Here is a 15,808-nt window from a genome sequence, read left to right on the forward strand (position 1 = left end):
AAAGGCATCAAAAGCACAGAAAATAATATTTATTTTAATATTGTTAAATTAAAGGAGGAATCTCATGGAATTTAATTTCTGAGAAAATGCAGTACTTAGAGGAATGGCTAAGATTTTTTTCTCATTATAGTTTTTACTAGATAGAGTTTTATCACTTTTTCCATTAAGAATCCATTCTTGGAGCTCAAATTGGAAGGGAGAGAGGTATGCAAGAATGTAGCATTTTAGTGACAAGATGAAACATATTATACACGTCAAGAGATACCCGACAAAAATACCACAACATTTCACTTGCTCTGAATGATCAGTTTAGAAAAGAATTTTTTATGTTGCTTTGGTGTTATTTCAGTCGTCTTTCTTGGCAGAAGGGTTTGAGGTTGAAAATCTTAATTTGTGCTGTAGATAAGTCTATACAGGCAAAGCAAAGCTCCCAACACTGAACCAGTGATTTGAGCATCTAGATAGTGAAACAGAACAGCAAATCAAAAGAAAATAAACATGACTGCATTGTATGTTAATTCACAAGAAACTGTAACAGTTCTAAAATAAGAGTTGGAAAATACTTGAATTATTTCTTTCTGATAAATATTTTAATCTGTAGTTATCAGAAGTTAATTGGGGTTTTTTAGCTGCTATAATATGTAGGCTTTTTTAGTAAGTAGATAATAATCATGACATTTCTAAACCATAGATTAAAATTCAATAGTAAGTAAGTAATAAGAATAATTAATGAGGTTGTCATATAGAAGCATTTTCAGTAGCTGCTTTGCCAAGTGGAAAACTCACAGATAGAGAAAAAAAGAGAAGAGAATAACTTTCCTAAGCAAGCAGGAGGTCTGGAAATTTAATACGTGCCCTCAAGCCTATTTTTAGTATCTTTCCCATTAAGTAATACTGCTTAATTTACAACTGCCAAATCTCTAGTAATTTGTAATTATAGTTCTTGTGAGTTCAGATGTCACAGGAGGTACTTTATAAAAGATAAAACAGAAGGAAAGCATTTGTAACCTTAATTACTATTCCAGAAATTCTCCTTGGACAAATTAATTAATTTCAACTTAATTAATATTTTCTATAGCTCATTTTAGTTCTCACAGAGGAGTTTGTACTCTTTTGTGCCTTTTTTTTTTTAAGGAATCTATTAGAAAATCTCTTTTAAATAAGGTTATTTAAAAAACATGATAAACTGTGCACCATAATCTCGTATAATGTCAAAAATGCAACTTCTAAGTCATTATTCTGATATCTGCAGGAGTTCTGTGTGTGATCTTTTTCATCACACTTTTCTTTCTCATGTTCTTACTGGGCAGGGAGAGCTCAATTCCTCCCTTTATCTTTTATATGTTTGTTCTTCCCAGTAACTGCTGATTTTCCTAAAGGAGACATAAATTAAAACTTTTCTTATCGTTGATTAGGGTAATATGAGTCCTGCTAAATCTTTTCCCGTATTTCTTTTGTTGGTTTGCTTGTTTACTTCTTGGGTTTTGAAGATGGGAATTTTTCATATGTGGGTCATACAGAAATGAGGAGAGAGAAAATCATCACACTTTTTATTTGAGGAAGGTTTAGTCTGTAGTAGTTCCCAGAGTGGACTACCATGATGCAGTGAAGACAATATAGGTGCAAATAAGAGCTTGCCATTTCTGCAGCCCCTTCACTTTATACTGATGCCCTCCGCTACTATAAAAAAAATTGATGTTGAATTCCTTTAGTCCTTAGTAACTTGGTTAGAAGACAACAGAATGAGATAAAATAACTTAAATATTGATTTTATTGCAAATATGCAGTTTTCTAAAAATGGGGAAGTGCTGTGTTTTCTAATGCATTTCCCCTGAAAGCTCAGAATTTTCTGGAGTGAGTTCTCAGGAATGAACAGTTTTCAGTACATTAATTCAAAGTAAAAGACTTTTCAGTTGCTCCTCATCACTTCACTGAGTGCCATCTTTCTCCCCCTCCTCTTCCCTTTGCAAATTTCTGCAGGGCTTGCATTTTTCACAATATTTTAAGTATTCTTAAGAATTAATGCACAAGAACTGAAGCCTTGCTAAAGCAAGTCCCATCTCACCAGGCTGTAAAATGGCTATTGGAGTTTTTTAGTGCATGGGAAAGAATGAATATACAGCATAGGTTCCTTCAACAGTCTGAGACAAATACCAGCCTAGTACATGACACTGAGAAATTGAATTAATTTACACACTGCAAGATGAAATAAGAAGGAAAAGACTGTCCGCTTATTCTGTGTTGTTTTATATTGTTTTAGTCCTTAAGTGCAAATTCTGACCTGATTTTCAGTGTTTGTAAAATTATAGAAATCTAACACTTGCAAATATTTGCACATAAATTAATTTTTGTACTTTTTCATAAAACTTATGAGAAGTAGAATAATACCATGTTACAATATTCATCCTGCAAATAAGGCTTCATTTAGCAGTTTTCATGGCCTTTTTTTCTCCTTTCTGCTTACATTATACAGCATTTTGTCCATACCACATTGGTCACTTCTCCATTGTTGGCCTTGGCTTTGAGGAATATGTGAGTACTGTGTTATAATTTAAAAATTAAAAAGAAACTACCACTGTTTATTCAATCACAGTATTTTTGTAGCATCTTCCCACTTCTATTTGTGTGTGCAAAAGTGACTTGGAGTATAGTCTTCTTACTAGTCCTTCAACCTTTTCGAATCTATGATTAAAAATGTCTCACTTTTTTCCACTTCCTCCATTATTTGCATCTCAAGTGAGGTTTCTTACAGTTTGTAAAAACTGTGTGTGCCTTCAGGATTTTTTTAACAGCCTCTTGTTGCTTGTGTACATTTTTAACTTGTCTGCTAATTTTCATAGTGGATGATAGTAAGTAGGAGAAACTAGGGTATGAATGAAACAGTGCAAAGTGATACTTTTTGTTTCATATATTGAGGTTGTTTTGAGCTTGAAGAAAGTAGTAGTAAGTGTAAACATTATATATTCCTGATGATACAAAAGCAGTAGTAGATTATTAAAACTTGTGAAAACTAGAGGAACTTGGCATTCTTCTTGAAGAGTCAAAATTTGGAATTTATCTCAATTACGTAAAAAGGAGATGTAATCTTTGAAGAGACTGATAAACTTTCCCTTTTTTTCCTCTTTGCTCCAGGTCCAAGCATCTCACTTTGAAGGCCTGATTACAACTATAGTGGGATATGTACTTCTAGCAGTGACTCTGATTGTTTGTCATGTATCCTTTTGTCAGTAGTTACCTGTTTCAGATTTACATGTAAGTAATTTTTCTGGCTGTGCTTTGAGGAGGTGCAGACATAATGCAGAGACACTTAACTCCCTATTTTTCTCTGCTCTTATGGTGAAATTAGAAGGAAAGGTCTCTTCTGTTCTCTTGGACCTTTAGAAGTTGTCAGTGTGACTGTCTGCTTTCAAATACTTGCACATGCTTAACAACACAATCAAAGGTGTGCTTTATGCTTGCTTGAAGGTCTGTCTGAGGAGAAGAGTGTAGAATCGTTTTTTCCTCACTATCCCTTATGCTTCTGGTGTGGACTGTAGTTGCAGCAGAGGGGTTATAAAAGGAGGGATATGACAGTGTGGGAGATATGATGGGAAATGTATTCAAATATTTTTCATCCTGTCAGATTTTTTGAATATTAATTATTTTAGTTTCTTTGTTATGTCTGAACTATGAAGAGTTTGCAGCAAGAATTTCTTTCTCATTAGTACTTTTTTTGAGAAAACTACCTTCTCTTAGTTGTAGAAAATAAAGACCTGGAAGCTGGAAGGATTTATTTGGTCCCAAGTAAGAAGGCTGCATTCCAGCTGCATGTTTTTTTACATCAGCTTCAATTTGAAAGAATATACATGTGTTAGCAGTTTTCTGTTCAAAAGTACACGAAGTTAGCATCACCTTTCTACATCAGTATACCAATATGCAGTGCAGGTGTAAAACATTAGTAGATTAGCATGTAGGCTTTGCGTCCTTAAAAAAAAACCCCACAAAGCAAACTCCCAAAGTGCAATATGCATCCAGCTTTTCTTGGAAAAGGTGAGAATATGATTTAGACAGCAGGGAAGTGAAAGCTACTATTTAAAGTAGGTCTTCAGTTTTTAAACTAACTTATTTGTGGCAGATGTTTTCAGAGACAACTGTTTATTTCATGAGAAAATTTCTGGTTGCTTAATCTAAGAAGGGTCATATTATTAATAATTATATATTTACTTTAGATGCATGCTTGGGGGGTTACCTAGCACCCCAGATCATGACTTCTGGAGTCACAGCCAATTTTGAAAATAGAATCCTGATAAAACACATACTTACTATTTCATTGTTCTCTTTTATAAAATTTCCTTTTGCTAAAAGCAGCATAATACAGTGTTTGAAATTAATTAGACTGTTACAAAGTGTTTTCCAGTGTTATTTTCTTGACAGAGCTATTCAGGGTTTGGCAGCTCTTGTTAAGTTCCAGCGATCGCGTCGTTTACTAGGAGTTTGCTATATTGTTGTCAAGGTAATCCTAATTTTTTGTGGGGGGGAAAAACCCCTCTCAATTTAAACTGACATTGTAATTTTCTTAGCAATTTTTGTTAAACTAGTGAGATATTATTTTCTGTCTTTTCCTAAAGGTTTCCTTATTAGTGGTGGTTGAAATTGGTGTGTTTCCTCTCATCTGTGGCTGGTGGTTGGATATATGCTCCTTGGTAAGAATGGAAACAAATGTGATAAAATCTTTTGTAACAGTGTTTATACTTGAAGAAAAAGAAAACAAAGTTCTGATGAGAACAGAGTAGTTAATACTAGTTTGACAACGCTCTTCTGTTTTCATAAACAGTATTTCCAGAGGGAATGGGTTTTTTAGGTACTGCCTAATGCTAATTTTGGGGAGGGTTATGTTACTAAATACAATTTAACATGCTGTGACTAAAAAAACAAGATCCTAATCCTTTTTAGTGCAGTTGCAAGACCACTGTGATAATGAGCTTACTTATAGGCAAACTTGTGTGCTGAATAAACCTCTTTATGTAGACATCTTATGTGAAATGGTAATGACTTCGTATTTTAAGTTGTTCAGTCTCTTTCTGTTTTGGAAAAGATCCTTGCTTGCATTTGCTTGAATTTGAGGACAATTTTTCTGTCCTGAAAGATCCTGAGTGATAAATTGGAAATGGACATAATTAGTTTTTTCCAGACTTAGTAGAAATATAATTTTACCTAGGAATTATTTGCTTACATCATAGTGCCACTTTGTTTTAATTGATTTATAACCTATGTCGAGTCTGTTAGTGGTTGAGTTGATATAGTTCTTCTTTCTGTCAGAAGAAATAAATTGATCAGAAATTGATCTTTATATGCTGTTCTTATCATAAGTAATCCTTTTTTTCTCTAATTAAATGGTGTATATATACGTTACATAAACATTTAAATTATGCTTAGTAGTATATATGAACTAGGGTAAACAAAATGAGTAGTTGCGGATGTTTACCAAACCTTACTCATATTTGTTTACTACTGACCTTCTTCTAGGAGATGTTTGATGCCACTCTGAAAGACAGAGAATTGAGCTTTCAGTCTGCCCCAGGCACCACAATGTTTCTGCACTGGTTGGTCGGAATGGTTTATGTCTTTTATTTTGCATCCTTCATCCTTTTGCTAAGAGAGGTGAGTCTGTATGAACAAGATTGGTGTAACACAGTTAGAGGCTTACATACAGAACTGTTAAATCTTTCTTCTGTGGATGTTGCTGCTACCATTTTTTGTGTGTATATTGGATTCAGTTTTATGTAAAAAGACCATGCTGGTACTTACTGCAATGGAAAAGTTATGATTTTGAGTATTATTTTACTAAAGATTTTCAGTTTACAAATAGCTGTTAATTCTGAGCGTTGCCTTCAAGTTAATCCAAATATGTTTTAGTTGTATAAGATCAATCAGTACTTGAAAATTAAGCTCATATTTGGTTATTGGTTCTCTACTTCTCTGTGATAATACTTTCTTTGTTATATTTCAGTGCTATTATGGTGAGTCTTGTTTAACTAATGTCCCTATTACGTTAAAACTTATTTTCTGCAGCAGTGTTGTTGAAAATGAAAAATAAAAACAAAAATTCTATTCTCCCCATATATTGTTTTCTATTTCTTACTTCAGGTATTGAGACCTGGTGTCTTATGGTTTCTCAGGAATTTGAATGATCCAGACTTCAATCCTGTGCAGGAAATGATTCACTTGCCCATCTATAGACATCTCAGGAGGTTTATCTTATCAGTGGTAAGGACTTACCCAAATAAAAACTTTATTTGGAAAGTTTATATGCTGGCTTTCATATACAGTACTGTGTATTTAAAGAAAAGCATTTTCATCATGGAAGTGAACTGCTACTGGAACAGGTTGCCAACAGAATCTGCATCTTTCAATACTCAAATTCGACTGGATAAGGTTCTGAGCAGCCTGATGTACCTGGGTCTGCTCAGAGCAGGGGTTTGGGGAGAGTTGGTTGGACTTGAGAAGTCTCTTCTAAACCAAGTATCTTATGTGAAGTCACAGAGAATGTTTGTGTATTCAGAAAACAAGTGTTGATTGTTATGGGTATTGTAAATCACATAACTTTCAAGATGCCCTCAGTTATTGCAGTAAACATGGTGTGTCCACTTCAGCCAAAATAGTGCAGCAGGGGAGAGTAACTTTCTAGCTAAACTTTGGATTGGATTCTGCTGCTCTAGCCAGTGGTGTCTGTTTCCAGATTATCACTGTAAGATACTGAAAACAATGAGAATTTTTCCCCTTTACTTGTTTGTCTGAGGTTTGCTGGGCAGGCAGTCAAGCAAGGGTTGCAGACTCTCTTTGACATAAATGTCACATGAGCTGTGTAAACTGACACACCAGAAACATCCTTTGATGTACTGTATTGTTACACCTGAAGTGCTTTGAGCAGTGAAAGCTCAGAGAGATCCTGGTTCTGTTAGAGAGACCTTCAGTGTTTGAGTGGAATTGATCTTCCCACCTTTCCGAGCATTTTAGCGTTGGAGTATTGTAATTCTTCAGCTGCCTGAAATTTTGTGGTGCATCCGGTGGATCAAATACAAGCAAAGATCTACTGGTTGCTCACAGTCTCTCTAATGTTGTCACACTGTGTTGGAATGGGCAGTTACTTTGAACTTCACCTTTTGATTTGCTCAGCTAATTAATTCAGAACTCTCACTAGCCTCATGCTAAAATATGGGATCCAGAATGGTAATCATTTACTATTTCAAATAATAAATCACGAGCTTTCAAGCTCTGTTTATTTCTGTGTATTTTAAAGAAGTGTCTTGTGTATGACAGAAACTATTAATTTTCAGGAAGAATGGGATTAAGTTTTTCTTTTTGACATAGTTAAACACAAAATTTTTTTTCACATTTTTAGTCTCTAGTGGTGCATTTATATGAAATGTAAGAATGTGTTTAAAATGTACTTAATTTTTCATCTGGTTCCTTGAGGAAACAGGATTCAGAAAAGTGCACTGTCTTCAGGCTCTTGATGTCCCCTGCCGAATTTTGGTCTTTCAGTCAATTTGAAATGTGAGGAAATAGGAACTGAAAGGTCTTTTGACGCTTCAGCAAGTTGCCTAAAAAGTCAGCCTCTTAGAAAATAAGTAATCCTGGTGAAGGGGGAAGAAAGAACTGTCTGACATTGCTCTAGCTGTCAGCAGGGTTATTCTGGTGCTTATTCAGCTGCAGTCCTACTTGGCAAGGACATCGTAGTGTATGGGTCTGCCTGGGGTGGAACTGATTTTCTTCCTGGTGGCAAATGTCCTTTTGCACCTTGAATTGGCACCTGAAGCAGTGTTGCTAACAAAGGCCTGTTGGCAGTGGCTGAACAGTGCTTGCACTGTGTCCGGGCATTTTCTTTGCTGCTCTGCCCTGCTCCCTCATCTCCGGTGAATAAGTTGAAGGTTGGGAGAGGAGGGTATCCCTGGAACAATGGACCCAAACTGACCAAAGGGATATGACATCATGCTCAGCAATAAAAGCTGTGAGAAAGGAGGTTCTGGGGGATGTTCATGGTTATGGTGTTTGTCTTCCTGACTCACCAGGAAATTGCTGATTGTCTGTTAGCTGATGGGAGGTAGAGACTGAATTCTTCTTACAGTTTTGATCGCATGCTTGGTGCTTTCTCTATTAAATTGTCATTATCTCAGCCTTGCCTGCCTTCTGTTTAGCCTTCCACTTCATCTGATGAGGGGAATGAGCGAGCAGCTGGGTGGGTATTCAGCTGTTAGCCAGGGCTAGCCCACCACACCCAGGGAACATATCAGAGATGGGTGGGAAACTGTGTTTGGTTGTTTGGACTATTTGGACTAACTTGTTTACTTTCTTATTGCAGATTGTCTTTGGATCAATTGTGCTGCTCATGCTCTGGCTTCCTATACGCATTATTAAGTATCTCCTGCCTAACTTTCTTCCTTATAATGTTATGCTCTACAGGTGAGCATTTGTTTTTAAAAAGATGGGGGATTTTCAGTGTTTCTATAACTGGAAGAAGTGTGTTTGCACTCCCCGAGCATTGAAGTGATACTCTTTGTGATGTTATTTTGTTTTCAATTCATCTGATCTTCATTATTCTAAGAGAAGTAAAAGGGTAAAGGATGTGGTGGCTTCATACAATGTGATAAATGAAGAGCTACTAGAAAAAAGAAGTATTTTGTATTCCTTCCATAAAGACAACAGTTCGGGGCTTTATGTCCTCAAAGCACTTCCCATTTCAACTTTCTGGCAGTGAAGTTCCTTTCGTGTTTGCTTTTTTAACACAGTCATTCCTGACTGTCATTGCTTCAGGGGTAAAAAAGTATCTGTAACTGCATTTTTTAATGGTAGCAGGTTTTTCTATTTCTGAATAATAATTCAAACAGTAATGATAAATGCAAACAGAGAAGTAAACTGTATTCTTACATCTAAACGTTCTCAATGTTTTTTCCTAAATTTCTTAAATACCTAAGTGTCTGACCTCTGCTCAGGCTCAGTATATAGGGAAAAACCTTAGTGAAAAACTTAAGAATTTTCCTTTTTTGCATCCAATGTATTTTTGTATTGTGGCGGCATTAATAAGATTCAGTGTAAAAGATTTCTATTAGAATGTTACTTATGTTTGATTTCCTGCTTTTCCCATTGTTTCCAGTGATGCTCCCGTAAGTGAACTTTCCCTAGAGCTGCTTCTGCTTCAAGTGGTGCTTCCAGCTTTGCTAGAGCAAGGACATACAAGACAGTGGTTGAAAGGTCTAGTACGAGCATGGACTGTTATTGCTGGATACTTGCTGTAAGTACAGAAATCCAAAATCAGCTACAACCACTGTGCCCAGTTTGGCCTTTAAATGTGAAGGCAGCTTTCCAGAAAGCTATCCCAACAAGCAGGTTTAATAGCTCTTCTACAGATAAATACATGATGAAAAACTTCTGTAGTGATTGCTTTCTTCTAAGCAGTAGATGTACCTCTTTCCGGACTCGCCTTTGACAAGTGATTCTTTTGGTACACTGTTACACCATTTGCCTAGTGAAAGAGATCTGTGAAAGACTAGCATCTTCTTAACTCCCTTATATATGAAAATAAAGAGATAAATGTCAGCATTGTGTTTCCATGAATCATCTAAATAAAATTTCATGTGTGCTTCTTGCATTTCTTCTTCTATAAGAATGGAAAAAAAAAAGAGAAAAAATTATTCAGAACATTGAGCTGAAGAAGTAACTTTAAATTGGGGGTTTTAAAGTTATAAGTTCAGACTTTAGAGAAGTATAAAACCGTATCTTTGTCAGATAAATTATTGTACTGCCAGGCAGTGTTCTAGCACTTGAAATTATTTTTTAGTTCAACTGCTGTTTGCCAAATTAGTCAAGAAAAAAGTAAGGTTGATTTTGTTTCTGTACAGTTTTCAGTTTACTGCAAGTTTCAGTTTACTTTCAGTTACTTCAAAGTATATTGACATTCTCCCACCATGTTGCACTCTTAAGATCAAGAGTTATTCTTTGCGAGGTTGTCTCTGAGAAAACTGGGTAAATGAATGAAAGACACTGTCCAAAATACTTATTTTAGTTTCTCATAAGGAAACTCTTCTCACCTCCTCTTCTCTTAGTTTGCATTTTGAAGAAGTTTTTAGTTATTTTCCAAGTTTTGATTGTGTTTAAGTATAGTGTAACAAGAGACTTCTGGAGATGATGATAGAAATGGCTTTTCTTACTCCACTGTTGCAGATGTTTAGGACAGTTGCAAATTACCTCTCCAGTAATTTTAGTTTAGCACAGATGAAAATCTTTTGCTCTGTTGTTCTTGAAAAGCAAACTTGGGTAAATTTCATTGCTAATAGAATATCTGCACAAATCTTACTCTCCTAAAGCTGAGGAAAATTAAGTTCTAAATGTTCATTTTTAATCTGACTCAAATTTTGATAATGGTATATGTGGAGGACATCAGCAGAACAATTTTAAAGTAGATTGATTTCTTTCTAGGATTAATATTCTTAAAAAGTGATGAACAGGTTTTGAGCAATTTAGAATCCTGAAAGTCTCTGCCTGCCTCTGCACTTCTGACAGCACATCCACAGCAATGCAGCACCGTCCTTGTACAGTTTAGGTTTGCAGGCCCTCGTTTCCTCTAGAGCTTAGTGACAGTAACATAAAAGCTGTCAGTAGAGCTGAGTGCTTACACACATGATGATGAACTGAAACATCCATGCAATTTTCCTTTCACGTGCACACCACCTTTAATACCAGGTGGTATTTTTAAAGCAAACAGGTAAGTGATCTTTCCTTGTGATTGTATTCCAGCTGCATCCACACCAGCATTTTTCTTCTGAATTGTGTTTATGATGACATTGAATACATTACCAAAAAAGGTTTCTTTTACTTTATCAAGATTCTGCTAGTACTCCTGTATTAGTTTTGTACAACCTGTATGGATTCTGAGTAAGCCTATATTTGTGTAAGATTCTCTTTCATATCAAACCGAACAAAACTGAAATTTTAATTGTTACAGGGATCTTCATTCTTACCTACTTGGTGATCAGGAAGAGAACGAAAACAATGCAAATCAGCAACCTAACAACCAGCATGCTCGCAATAATAATGCCATTCCAGTTGTGGGAGAAGGTCTCCATGCGGCCCATCAAGCCATACTTCAACAAGGAGGACCTGTGGGTTTCCAGCCTTATCGTAGGCCTTTAAAATTCCCACTCAGGGTATGTACACTTAACACATCAAGAGGAAGGAAAAGGGCCTTTTTTTTTTAAGAAGGATTTGGCCCGCATGATCAGAAGTCATGTGGCAGGTCCTGTTTTATATGGTTTGCAGCTTTCTAAATCATAGAGTTGCAGTTATGCTCACATAAGGCTTTTTTCAGCCTGTAACTTAAGACCTTCAATTACAGGTTTTATTTATAGACCCCATATATGTTGAGTATTATTGTCAGTTGACATCTTGTTTTCTTTACAGTAAGTAATGGAGAGAAAGACAATAAACCCCTCTCAAACAGGTAGTTCCAGTGTGCCCCCTGAGGCTTGGCTGTCAAGGGGGCATATTTTGGTCTTGTAACTGAAATTTATTTTAAACTATTTTGCTTTATTAAGAAAATAAACAGAGAACTTCTGTTGCTTCTGCACCTGTGTTAAACATAGAAAGGCATTATATCATACTTGAAAGTTCTAAATCCCTAAAATTCAAAAGGAAATTTTACTATCAAATACTTATATTTCTAGAATAATATGTGGCTTAAACTAGATAACTATTTTGTTGTTAGCAGAACTCTGAGTTAAACATAAACTTCACCACAGCTCACTTACTGTGGTTTCAGGTATAGCTGAAGAATGAAAGTAATGGCTAACATTAGGTCACTGTGGTATTGCTTCTGAAGGTTGCTTCCTTTATACCCAAATGTCTCATCAAGGAAAGTATGTGTTCCAGATTTAACTTTCTCTTGGTAGTCTGTTGGGATAAGGTCTTAGCTTTCCCATAGCAAGCTTGCTTGTTGTGTGGCTTTGATGATTATTGAAGCAGAACTTCACAGCGCCTGATGCTTGAGAAATATTTAAAGAAGTCAAGTACGTGGTAATTCTCTGGTAAGATGAAAACCTGACTGAGGAGCAACCAGCTTCACTGTCAGCTTCTGGTCACAGAAACCTGAGCACATCTGGAAGAACTTTGTCATCAAGGTTTTCCTTATAAAACCACTGTCTCGCTCCTATAGCATACAGAGCTAGAAACCTTTCAAGATCGTTTGAGAGTCTTGCTGCTCAGTGCAGAAATTAAGAGATGATCTTTTATTATGTGACATAACAAAGAACTTCAGTCATTCTGGATTCAAATGTTATTTTTTTACTGTTGGAACAGTTAATGGAAAGTCTTAGAAGTACACAACACTGCAGGTGTTCTGCACGTACTGTGGTTAGGTTTCTTTTTGCTGATTCATTTATACAGTGAAACATCAGTTAGTATTTGAACATCCTAGTTTAGTTGCCTTTCAGATGATGTATTTTTTCATTCTGGCATTTCTTGGGGTTTGGTTAATTAACTTTCTTACAAACTTCCCCTCTTTTTTTTTTTTTTTTTTCTCTTTTTCAGATATTTCTTTTGATTGTTTTCATGTGCATAACATTACTGATTGCTAGTCTTATCTGCCTTACCTTACCAGGTGAGTCTATTAGAGTAAACTATTATTAAAAACAACTCAGTATGTTGCCATGCCCAACCACGGCAGATGTTTTGAAACCATTGTTTGCAGTCAAAAGGCAAAAACATGGAAAATAGTCTAATTTTTAATCATTTGTCATAAAATGTAATAATCTAAAAATCTAAATGACAGAGATTGCCATTCCCTTTTTGTTGTAGAAAAATTTTCCACTTAGGACAATGCTTCAGGTGCCAAGACAATCTCAGTATTGAGTGAAAATTGAGTGAAAAAGAGAATTTAAACTCTTGCACCTATTTTACTGTTTCAAGAAGGAAAATACATATATTGTTTGCAGGTCTTCTTATAGTATTTTCTTTAATTAAATGTTCTGAAGGTGTGATTATTGAGGACTGCGACGAGCAGGGAGGTGAATTTGATGATCCTTAGGGGTTCCTTCCAACTTGAGATATTCTATGATTCTGTGATCTTGACTCGTCACTAGGAGATCTTGTGAAGGGGCTTGTACATCACTTTAAAATGTCTGAAAAAGTATTTCAAAAACACTTGGTATTTTTAAAAATAATTTGGAATAAATGAAACCATGTCAGCCAGCATAAATTTCATAACTGGTCTGCTGTAATACCATGTAATTTATACCGTCTTCTGTTAATGATCCTAAAGTCAATAATGTGTTGAGATCAAAGTTACAAATTCTGTGATTATTTCAGTAATAGGACATAAAATAATTCTGCTATAATACTAGGGAAATTAAAACACTACTCAAAAATAAATTGTAGCGAATCAGTCTCCCATTTTTGTCAGAGAACTTCAGAAGCCCCGTCAGTAAGTCTCCCATCAATAAGTCTTAAAAAATTATGTGAGGCAGTGAAACAACCCAAAGATAGCTCATATAATGTAAGTTCAAGCTTACCCACTAGTGCATGATCACTGTTGCAGTTCTGAAGATCAGTGTTTAGGCTCCGAACAGTTCAGTGCTTTGTTTTGCTGTAGCTCAGGTCACATTGCTGTCATAATGACAACTTAGGTGGAAAAGGATTTCTGTGTGATTATTTGGCATAATTTCTGAAGCTATTTGCATAGTGCTTCACACATTTATGCATTATGGGTATAGTACCAAAATAACTGTTTTATGATGAATAATATTTATGCAGAGACATTTCAGATAAATTTGATAAGTACTTTTTTAACAGGCATCCTTCCCTAATACATCCAGAAGCATTGCTGTGTTTAACAGTGCTTGTGTTTTCAGTGTTTGCTGGCCGGTGGTTAATGTCATTTTGGACGGGGACTGCCAAAATCCACGAGCTGTACACAGCTGCCTGTGGTCTCTATGTCTGTTGGCTGACTATCCGAGCAGTGACAGTGCTGGTTGCCTGGATGCCACAGGGTCGTAGAGTCATTTTCCAGAAGGTCAAAGAATGGTCTCTCATGGTGAGTCTTGAGGAAAAGTTCTACTAAATTATCAAAAAATTAGCTAATGGAACTTGCTTCATGTTTTGCTTTCAGGCTTTACTTTGTCATGTATACTACATTTTCTTTTTCAGACCGTTTTGAAGCTTTAGCAGCTTACATTCCCATTGCATAGGCCAACTATTTTTGGAGGCCAGTCAATGTGAATATGCTAGTGTGTGTATATGTTTAAATATATATATGTGTATATTTTCCTGTTTTCCTTTAAAAGTGAACATATTGCATTATTATCCCATGTGTTGTGTTCTCAAAGACATTTTCATGTAAAGCTTAACTATTTACATGTTTAGTTATATGAAATTATCAAATGGAAAAACCTAATAAAGCTGATAGATGAGGATGACCCTGTCTCTACAAAGTAGCTTGATGCATATTTTCAGAAAGATCTTTATCAGCTCTTAAACTTATGTTATTTAAATAAAAGATATTTTCCTCAAAAATATTATGAGGAGTTGAGATTCTCAGCATGAAAACAAATTTATGCCCCACCTTTTTATCTTGGTTTTGATTTTGAAGATTTCTGTAGTAGATTTCTTGCTAGTTCCTTTAAACATCGATAGCATAAATGGTATCTTGTTATGGACATTTTTATGTGCTTAATGAATTGTTACACTGTACATGTTCTTCGTGTGCTATCATGTTTCCCAAATACCTCATCCATCATTTTGATTTTAGCTTAAGATCTTAGCTTCTTCTAGAAAATTCAGAGCTGAAACATAATTTCTGCTTGTTCTTCGCCTTTTCTCCTTATCATGTTAATTAAGTAATGGCAGTTCTGTATGATGTAGTTAAATTAAGAGAATTTCAGAATAAATAAAGATTCAAGCACAATGTTCTGAGTCCTCTATTTTTAAGTCAAATATTCCATAATGACTAAATTTTTAAGGTTTGTTTTGCTCCAGAGAAAAATTGGCAGTTTTGGAAAAATGCTTCAATTTCCTGACATATGAACATAGGCATTGTATTGAAGTGCCATTGGATAATATTCCCTGTTGATAACAGTCAGTGTGATTTTTATGGTTTAGAACTATATGAATGCTAGTAGGTACAGTCATTTTTTTCTGAAATCTTGAAAACTTTCATTGCAAAACTATGTATGTAGTAAAAATTATTTCTAGGGGTGTTTATGTGTCTGTGGTTTTTTTCAGCAGGGCTGTGTGTTTATGTACAAAAATAACACTAAAAAAAACCAAAGTTACATTTTGGAGTTTCAACAGAGAATCCTCTGGTAAACACATTAATTAAATATCTTGGGCTTTTTAGATAATGAAGACATTGATAGTGGCTATACTGCTCGCTGGTGTGGTTCCACTCTTGCTCGGTCTTCTGTTTGAACTGGTCATCGTTGCACCTTTGAGAGTTCCTTTGGATCAAACACCTCTCTTCTATCCTTGGCAGGTCAGTTGCTCCCATTCTTTTGCTGCTGTTGATGTAAGGAGTACGGGCTGCCTTGTTTCATGTGGATTTGGTGCTTCAGAGCGTTTTCCACAAATATGTTTGTATGTGGCAGAGAAAAGGCAGCCAAGTCTAGATGTGGGGAATTTAAACAATAATAGCTGAACTGCTGTGAGATGACATCAGAGGTGGCATTGCAGTGATCAGCTACTTTTCCAGTAGCATAATTGTAAAGTTAGATAAGTAGTGTATCTCTACGTATGTATGCACAGATGTACATACTCTAATCATTTTGGAAAGCTTTCTGCATAC

General features: G+C 35.6%; 1 protein-coding gene across 2 annotated transcripts in view; it reads left to right on the forward strand.

Moving 5' to 3' along the window:
* Window positions 1-15,808, forward strand: part of MARCHF6 (membrane associated ring-CH-type finger 6) — a 45,406-nt gene that overhangs the window by 20,990 nt on the left and 8,608 nt on the right. For both annotated transcript variants that reach the window (XM_040058205.2, XM_040058196.1), the window contains exons 11-22: window positions 2,474-2,532; window positions 3,133-3,213; window positions 4,424-4,492; window positions 4,608-4,682; window positions 5,506-5,640; window positions 6,127-6,246; window positions 8,342-8,442; window positions 9,134-9,271; window positions 10,982-11,183; window positions 12,562-12,631; window positions 13,881-14,062; window positions 15,365-15,499. In XM_040058205.2, the coding sequence (XP_039914139.1) occupies window positions 2,474-2,532; window positions 3,133-3,213; window positions 4,424-4,492; window positions 4,608-4,682; window positions 5,506-5,640; window positions 6,127-6,246; window positions 8,342-8,442; window positions 9,134-9,271; window positions 10,982-11,183; window positions 12,562-12,631; window positions 13,881-14,062; window positions 15,365-15,499 (1,367 nt within the window). The remainder of the gene's footprint in view (window positions 1-2,473; window positions 2,533-3,132; window positions 3,214-4,423; window positions 4,493-4,607; window positions 4,683-5,505; window positions 5,641-6,126; window positions 6,247-8,341; window positions 8,443-9,133; window positions 9,272-10,981; window positions 11,184-12,561; window positions 12,632-13,880; window positions 14,063-15,364; window positions 15,500-15,808) is intronic.

The sequence above is a fragment of the Hirundo rustica genome, chromosome 1 (genome assembly GCF_015227805.2).
Source record: "Hirundo rustica isolate bHirRus1 chromosome 1, bHirRus1.pri.v3, whole genome shotgun sequence".
In the NCBI taxonomy this organism is placed as follows: Eukaryota; Metazoa; Chordata; class Aves; order Passeriformes; family Hirundinidae; genus Hirundo; species Hirundo rustica.